Source organism: Sturnira hondurensis, unplaced genomic scaffold (assembly GCF_014824575.4).
Source record: "Sturnira hondurensis isolate 20B ecotype Veracruz unplaced genomic scaffold, ASM1482457v3 Scaffold0006505, whole genome shotgun sequence".
Lineage (NCBI taxonomy): Eukaryota > Metazoa > Chordata > Mammalia > Chiroptera > Phyllostomidae > Sturnira > Sturnira hondurensis.
The window spans coordinates 6,039,043-6,047,504 of record NW_028079136.1 but is presented as its reverse complement, the minus strand read 5'-3'; the positions used below and the strand labels follow the sequence as shown (position 1 = coordinate 6,047,504).

Below are 8,462 nucleotides of genomic sequence, written 5' to 3'. Positions count from 1 at the left end.
ATGGCATTACACATGATTCTCAAAGGAGGGTAGATTTAATTCTGGGATGAGTTGATAAAAAGTATTGCAGGTATGAACTAGTACAATGAATTCTTTTTGGAAAATTAATTTTATTTGAGAGCAATCTAATTTCTATTTTTTTTTACATTTTATTTTAAAATAAGCACTCATACTTCGGGATAGCTAATTTTGTATGAATTTAGAGACATCCCCCACAACACACACATAGGATTTCAAATGAACATTTAGATTTTAGTAGGACATTTTAGGTAAACTTCCAAGTTACTATTTGATGCTATCAGAAAAATTCGAAAGGCAGTAATACAAAAGGTTTTGTCTTTGGAAAAAATCCATTTTAGACTAAGTTCTGCCATTTGTTGTATGCCCTTGGCCAAATTGAAAAGTTACCTAATCCCTTAGGATTCTTATAAAGATTACAAATAACACACAAGCATCTAGTAAGGTAACTGACAAATAAACATGTGCTTAATAATGTGACAAAGGGGAAAAAGCATGGGCTAGAGATACTTAATCATGCTACCTCAGGTCCTTTCACCTAGAGAGCTGTTGCATTTCCAGAGAGTAAGTGTGGAGCGAAGTCTAACTGGGTCATAGTTGAATATGGCAGGGAACTAACATGTCACATATCAGTTGGTCCGAAGGCTGGAGGTTATTGTTAAGCTGATTAACATGTCACATATCTATTTCTGATCACCCAGTTAATTTTTAATACATTCTCATTTAATATGAATAATAACCCTTCACGGAGGCATAATTATTTTACAAATGAGATAACTGAGATTCTTGAAGGCTCAACTGCCCAATGTTAAAATAGTTGAGCAGTGGAGCAGGTACCTCTTCTATTGCATTCTGCCTTAGTGAGGAGAGGTACTCCTACTCCCTGAACTGCGGGACAGGTTTGAGTAAGTGAGATTAAATAAATGGCTGTCTGCAGTAGCTCTTGATTACCAATGAAATGGTGATCTGTGTTGTGTGATGTGATATGGGAAGAGCAGCTCACAGACAGGAATGTCAGAAATTCTTCATAGTATTCTAATGAATTCATAAGATGTTTTGAGGCCAATTATCTTCAAGTATAGTAAAGTCTCATGAATTTAGACTACAGTATATGGAATATTCAGTAATGTATATAGGAACTAAGAAACAAAGTTCTTAGATATCTGATAAGATATCTGAGATATCTTAGATAGCTTATCTTTTCAGATATCTTAGATATCTGAAAGAGTTCTTCATATTTCCTCTCTTCAGAGATATGACATTCTGAGTGACCTCTGTCCAACAGTCACAATAAATTCTAGGTAACAAAATAACTGAGACAAAAACCAAAGGGCAGCATTCTGTAAACATGTAGAATATGCACATATAATCCACTGTGCCCTAATTTTTTTTTGTTCAGCTTCAACATTTTGTCCTTTATTAAGCATAAATATTTAAATACTTTCACACTTCAGAGGGGCTTTTTGCCAATAATGGACACAGAGAGCTGGATAAGACCCTCAGTCCAACTGGGAATCATGAGACAACCGAGCTGTTACAGTTAAGACAGGCACAAAAAATAAGGCCAAAATAGAAAGATACAGAGAATAAAAATACTTACGATATATCAAAGTGTTGAAAAGCAAACAAGAATTTGTCAGGAAGCAAGAAAGAGAAGTAATAGTTTTTTGAGACCTAAAAGCATAGAGGAGTGTGATGTTTAGGAAATGGCATGAAATTCCATTAGATTGGTAGGCTGCAGGGTAGGCATGGCTTAAAAGATTGGTAGAGATTAAATCCTAAAGAGAGGTACATTATGCTAAGGAACTGAAATTTTATCTTGTGAATCAAGATAAAATTATGACCACGGAACCCTTTTAAATTATAATGTGATGAAGAAATACCAATAATAATATACTTATGTTTTTGATTTGTTCTTAAAATATAAGAAATAAGAAATATTTAAATACTTTCTAAATTTAAAATCCCAAAATGCCAGAGATAAAGTCATCTTTTATTTTCATCTTATATTTGGTCATCACAAGACATGCAAAACCTTTCATTTTAATGAGAACAGTGTTTTTGTGTCTTTTTATCACATATCCGCTTAATATTAGGTGTAATGTTGCTAAGTCGGATCCGCATGTGAGGCGCAGCATCAAGCCTTTTTCTGTATTTCGTTTTTGTTGCAGCATAATATGAAAATCCTGTTTCACACAGGTGCATTGTAGCAAAAGGAAGAAGTACACGAACTGCACGCCTTGCAATGCTTGGGTACTCTTGAATTAGGCTACTCCAAAAATCATTTAGGGAAAGTTCACTGAAATTTTGTTTCACTTGAGAATCAGATGTTAAATCAATCAGGCTCTCATAGTCCCGTGCTACTAATGAGGCTGGTTTTACAGTTACTGTAAATGGATTTCTAACCCAAGCATTATTGTCATTTGTTACAGGAAAATATTTTAACAGAGTAGAGCGCAAACCCCTTAGGTGCTGTACAATGGCACTACAAATATCTTTATCAACTGTAGAATTAATTTCAGTCAAAAAGTCACTAAGCGTAGGAAAACAATCAAAGTTTTCTTCTTCTACAGATGAAGCCCAAAATGCCAATTTTCTTAACAATGATGACATTTTATCAAATACTGTAAACACTGTCACATTTTTTCCTTGCATTGACAGATTAACCTCATTTAATTTAGTAAAAATATCTGCAAGATATGCAAGTCTTAGCAGCCAAGATAAATTTGTTAAACAATCAGAGAGTTGAAAAGCAGAATCCATGAAAACTAATAGTTCACGACGAAGCTCAAAAAGTCTTACCAGAACTTTACCTCGAGAAAGCCACCTCACCTCTGTATTTAGAAGAAGTGCTGTGTGCTGGGCGCCCATTTCTTCACATAAAATTTTTAGTAGTCTAGATTGATGTGGTCGAGCTTTAATATAATTGATGATTTGCACTGCCTGATCTAACACATTTTTCAGAGATGTAGGCATTATTTTAACTGCTAGTGCATGTCTATATAATAGGCAGTGACTACTGGTACTTTCGGGAGCCACATACTTTATCAAGGTGACAGCCTCAGCAATTTTCCCATCCATTGCCCTAGACGCATCACTACAAACATCAACACATTTTTCCCATTCAATTTCATGTTTCTGCATAAAACTGTTGATGCAGTTAAAAATTTCTTTACCAGTAGCATTACTTTGCAAAGATTCACATAAAAGTAGGTCTTCCTCAATTGACTTATTAAACCGATAACGAACAAACACAAGCAGCACAGCAAGTCCTGAAACATCAGCTGATTCATCTAGTTGCAGCGAAAACCCATCACAAATTTTCAGTCTACAAACAAGCTCTTCTTCAATATCAGCAGCTAGATCCTTAATTCGACGTGCAATGGTACTGTTTGATAGTTGCACTGCATCTATTTTTTTACTGTATTGTTCATCAAACATCCGCATCACGACATCTTTTGCACAAGGTTTGATAAGCAATTCTCCAACAGTATGAGCCTCTCCACTCAGGGCTATATGGTAACTTACATTATATGATGCCTCTGTAGCACTTTCATTATCTGTATTGACAATTTTAGGTGTTGGGGGTTTATTATTTTCAGGTGAATCAAGATGTTGCTTGAAAAAGCTTATGTCTTTGTCTTTATATGCAGCATGTTTAGTTTCCAAATGTCTTCGAAGTTTACTAGGGGCCAAAGAGCTATTCGACAAAATTTTTTTACATAACACACACTGAGCATGAGGAGCATCTCTATTTCCAAAGTAAGTAAATCCAAAAGACAAATAACTTTCATCATATTTTCTTCTTTTTGGTTTCTTACTAAATGTTATTTTGTTGGAATTGGATATAAATTGGACCCTGGAAAGCTCATCTTCTGATTTTTTAGAAACTGAAGGCTGCAACTGTTCATCTTCACTTTGTAATATTCCAACTTTTTGATCATTTGAATCTGACACAATTTGATAAAACGATTCTACTTCTTGTTTAAGACTTCCTTGTTTCGGCAATAGATCCATAGGCAATGTATTTGTGGTACAAAACATGGTTAGTTTAGGATAAACATCGAGTATCACAGATTTGTTGAAATTGTAAGACAGGATACATAGAAGACGGGCAATCATCAAAGAGATGATATATAGCAACACATCAGTTAACTTGTAAATGCTGCCTATGCATCAATGCGCAGATGAAACATCACGTTCGTCTATCAGGTGATCTCTCATGCGATTTCCTGGTGCTCTCAGGTATGGCACACCTTTTCTTAAAGGTAGATTATCACATAAAAATAAAAGCTATAGAAATGAGTTTAGTAGTTTTAAACTTATAGTTAAGATAAACTATGAAAAAATCTATTGTTAGCATTGATCTTTTTTCTCAGAACACTAATTAACTTAGAGATTACTAATATTCCATACAACACAATTTGGGAATCATTGGGTTAAGAAATAATGAAGTGTTGAGAAATGTGTTTTTAAGGGACCTTGAAGAATATGTCCCATGGCAGGGGCTGGCAAACTTTTTCTGTAAACAGCCATATGGTATATATTTTGACTTTATGAGCCATATGGTTTCCAGTACAACTCCTCAATTCTGTAGTTGTGGCATGACAGCAGCTATAGACAATATGTAAAAGAATAGGGATAGTTGTGTTTCAATAAATCTCTATTTACAAAAATAACATAGAGCATAATTTACCAATCCCTTCTCATGGTATCTTGGAATCTTGTTTAACTTCTGATGCCTACTGCCATTAGATACATTCCTTGCTGATTCTATTATACACCTCAAGGCTCCTTTCAGGGCTAGCAACTAATGAGCTATTTTAAAACACACACAAGCAGCCCTGGCTGGGTGGCTCAGTTGGTTGGAGCATCCTCCCATACATCAAAAGGTAGTGTGTTCAGTTAACTGATTGATGTTCCCCCTCCACACTCCTATCCTCTTTGTTTAAATCAATAAACATACCCTTGGGTGAGGATTTTAAAAAAAACAATTCAAGTTTTGCAAGACAATGAATTCTGTTGTATCCTAAATAAACTGTTGACCAAAAGCTACCTACTACTTCTCTGAACTTAAAATCATATAAATACTTATATTATCCAAATTAAGACTCATTCAAAGTATATGTATCTTACTGATTACTCTGCATCCCATGATACTATAGATGAAAACTTAATCAAGACCTAAAGAAAACATAAACTCTAATTTTAATAGGTGTATTCCTCATATAATATTTTAAAAAGTATAAATGACTAGTAACACAAATGTTAGGACCTCCAAAGAACACTAGCTTTATGAGTTAAGAAATAGGAACTTAGTGTCCATCCAAATACTGCTACTTTTAATTTAAACTTTATGATTTGGCTACAGAATAATCTTTGTATTCTCACCTTAGATCCTGAATTAAAATGGTTTTCTTATTGATAGCTAGAGGGTAAGTAAGATACCTGAAATGAGGAGTACTCCCTTCTGGAATCACCCTCTCCACCTTGGCATCTTGAAATGAAGACTCTTCAAAAGAATAAAATTAAGGGATGGGGTGGAAGGAAAGTAACCAATAGCCTAGAATGAGAAAAATTAAAATTAGACACTGCAAAAGCAGCACTAATTAGATAACTCCAAATTGACCATCCATTACAATTTTATTTTAGATCCAGGCAGTGCAAATGATTCTTCACTGCAATGCAGATCTTGAACTGAAACAGAAGATGCCTAACAATACTTAGTAAACATGTTAATATTTTGTCCTGTTTATTACACTGGTCATTTCATTGTTTTGAGATGCTCCCCTACCCATTGACTTCATAGAAATAAATTTAAAACTTTTGAAAACTAAACCTAAATTTTGAAAGTACAGCTACTCCTTAATTGTCTCAAACTATTCACTGAAAGTAACCTAAACTGGAAGCACTGTTTACATGGAAGTGTTACATGAAATATGCTTTTTGCTGTTTTTGTCCCCTCAATAACCAACCTCCAAGGTTAGTAATGTTTACTGAGTGATGACTGTTTATAATGTGCCAGTAACTGCTAAATCCCTCATATAGATTGGCTCATTTAATCCTCAAAACAAACCTGAGAGTTGGGAACTATCAATAACTTTTGAGATGAACAAATCAGAAGTTAAGTCACAGTACTACACTAGCAAACCTTTTAAGTGAGGAACTGAGAATAGAACCCCAAAAGTTTGATTGCAGAGTCCACCCGCCTAGCCATTACTTTTGTGTACCTGAATAGTTTCCATTTCCCAAGCACTAAAATATCTGGTAGCAAGAGTTGGAAGGTGCAGAGAGAAACGGATTACAATAGTCAGAAAGCCTAAGTAGCTCAATCTGGCAGCAGCAGAAAGCCCTACTTCTCTACTATTGAGAGCAAAAGAGCAGTAGATTCTCTTTCTATACTCCCTATTTGGATTTAGCAACAGAGAACTTCGTGGGGCTGCTGGAGGATTTAAAACAGATCCCTCTCTTCTGCTGCCGGAGGATACAGGGAGTAGAAGCCTATTTTCAGGCCTCAACCCCACCTCTTTAGAGATGCTTCCCTGAATCTCGTAAGGACAAGAGTCTGGTCTCCCTTGAGAGCAAAGTTTCTATTCTACTCCCAGTAAAGGTAGGGCACGGTGGCGGGGCGGGGGGCGGGGGGGCACATCCCCTTCACTTTTTATCTCTTCCGGTTAAATTGAAAGGTAGCACAATCCCTTCACACCCTCCCCCCTCAGGCGGCTCCATCTTTGNGCAGCAGAAAGCCCTACTTCTCCACTATTGAGAGCAAAAGAGCAGTAGATTCTCTTTCTATACTCCCTATTTGGATTTAGCAACAGAGAACTTCGTGGGGCTGCTGGAGGATTTAAAACATCCCTCTCTTCTGCTGCCGGAGGGTACAGGGAGTAGAAGCCTATTTTCAGGCCTCAACCCCATCTCTTTAGAGATGCTTCCCTGAATCTCGTAAGGACAAGGGTCTGGTCTCCCTTGAGAGCAAAGTTTCTATTCTACTCCCAGTAAAGGTAGGGCACGGTGGCGGGGCGGGGGGCGGGGGGGCACATCCCCTTCACTTTTTATCTCTTCCGGTTAAATTGAAAGGTAGCACAATCCCTTCACACCCTCCCCCCTCAGGCGGCTCCATCTTTGAATACCCTGAGGAGCGGAGGGGTGGGTTGGAGTGCAGTCCATTCTGAAAGCCTAAGTAGGAGGTGCATATAAACTTCCCTTCCAGCACCTCCATGCTTTTAGCCGTGGTCACCGTCATGTGTGGCCCGGGGCAGCCATCCCTCAGCTCCTCCTTGTCACTGCTGGGTGAAGCTCATAGACCGCCACAACTGTGTTCGCTTCCTGTCGGAGCCCACTCTCGCCTACACAACTCTTCCCTCGCGTCCCCGGACGGCCGCCTCAGCAAACAGCCACAGGGACTCGTCTCACCACCTAACACTATCTTTCCACTGCATCTCCATCACTGATGGAGAGAACGGTCTACGCTGCGGCTGGGCTGCAGAGCAGCGCCGCGGTCCCCAGCTGAGCCTGCGGCCGCCATTTTACACGGCTCAAGGCAGCGGCCATTTCAGAGCGCACCATTTAGCCGCCGTGGCGGCTCTGGTCCTCACCTTCACCGAGGCCTGAACAGGGTCAAGAGCCAGTCGTCGCGGACTGGGGTGAGGCGGGAGGAGCGGGGGAATGACAAATAAAACAAGAAAGAAGGATTCGGGGACAAGGTGATGCTCTCAGTTCAGGGATATCGCCTATGCCACCTCCACAGAGATCCGATTCGCGGCTGGCACGGTCGCTCTTCTGAAGATAAATTTAGCACCCTGGAGCACCCGAAATTACAGTCTCGGCGAGCGACTCCTCCGATGCCCAATCAGCGCCAGAGTTGCTCTCCAACACCAATCCACGCTGAGCTGTGGGGCGGGACCAAAGCAAAGGACCAAGCACGGTTGAGGCGTGGCCTAGCGGCAGTCGCGGCGCTCAGTTCGTTTGAGCTGTGAATCGAGGTGCTGTCAGACGTGAAGCGATTGTTTTCAAACTTCCCTGGGCCCTAGTCAGCCCGGGCCCCTTTTCAGAACGCAGCTGCCAGCGTGCAACCACACAGAATTTGTGATCCTGTAGGGCCGGACTGGACTCGAGAAATCTGCAGGCTCTTAGACTCTGGCGGTCCTCCGGGGCGGTGGTGACTTGTGTGGGTTCGCAGTGCCACGAAGTTGCGCCCAGAGAATCGGAGCGCAGCCTGGGTTATCACGACCTCTTTGTTCTCCCAGCCCCACCCCAGGTCCAAGTTACGCAACCGCCTTCTCTTTTCCTGGTTTTCTCACTGGAATCTGGGCAGAAAACGCCCTCTCCCTTCTCCGCCCCTCCCCGACGCTGGCGTATCAAGAGCCTTGGCAGGCCCAGCGGAGACCTGAGCCGGACACTCTTCGGGGTACTCCCGCTGGAGCTCTTGGGTGGTGACTCTA

At 40.0% G+C, this 8,462-nt stretch overlaps 1 protein-coding gene across 4 annotated transcripts; it reads right to left on the bottom strand.

Annotated features, from left to right (window-relative positions):
• Positions 1-1,958: 1,958 nt before the first annotated feature.
• ZBED5 (zinc finger BED-type containing 5) lies at positions 1,959-8,053 on the bottom strand. 4 transcript variants are annotated; one of them, XM_037050065.1, is made up of 3 exons: positions 7,617-8,053; positions 5,467-5,581; positions 1,959-4,311 (listed from the first exon to the last, which is right to left on the bottom strand). In XM_037050065.1, exon 3 carries the CDS (start codon positions 4,138-4,140, stop codon positions 2,062-2,064), a length of 2,079 nt encoding a protein of 692 aa, XP_036905960.1. In that variant the 5' UTR covers positions 4,141-4,311; positions 5,467-5,581; positions 7,617-8,053; the 3' UTR covers positions 1,959-2,061. The 4 variants fall into 4 exon arrangements, with proteins under 4 accessions (XP_036905960.1, XP_036905959.1, XP_036905961.1 ...); XM_037050064.1 differs by having other exon boundaries at positions 1,959-4,279; XM_037050066.1 differs by having other exon boundaries at positions 1,959-4,274.
• Positions 8,054-8,462: the final 409 nt, after the last annotated feature.

Bases quoted from the DNA above. Each gene is read 5' to 3' on its own strand.
- ZBED5 (XM_037050065.1), bottom strand. From the start codon at position 4,140: ATGATTGCCCGTCTTCTATGTATCCTGTCTTACAATTTCAACAAATCT.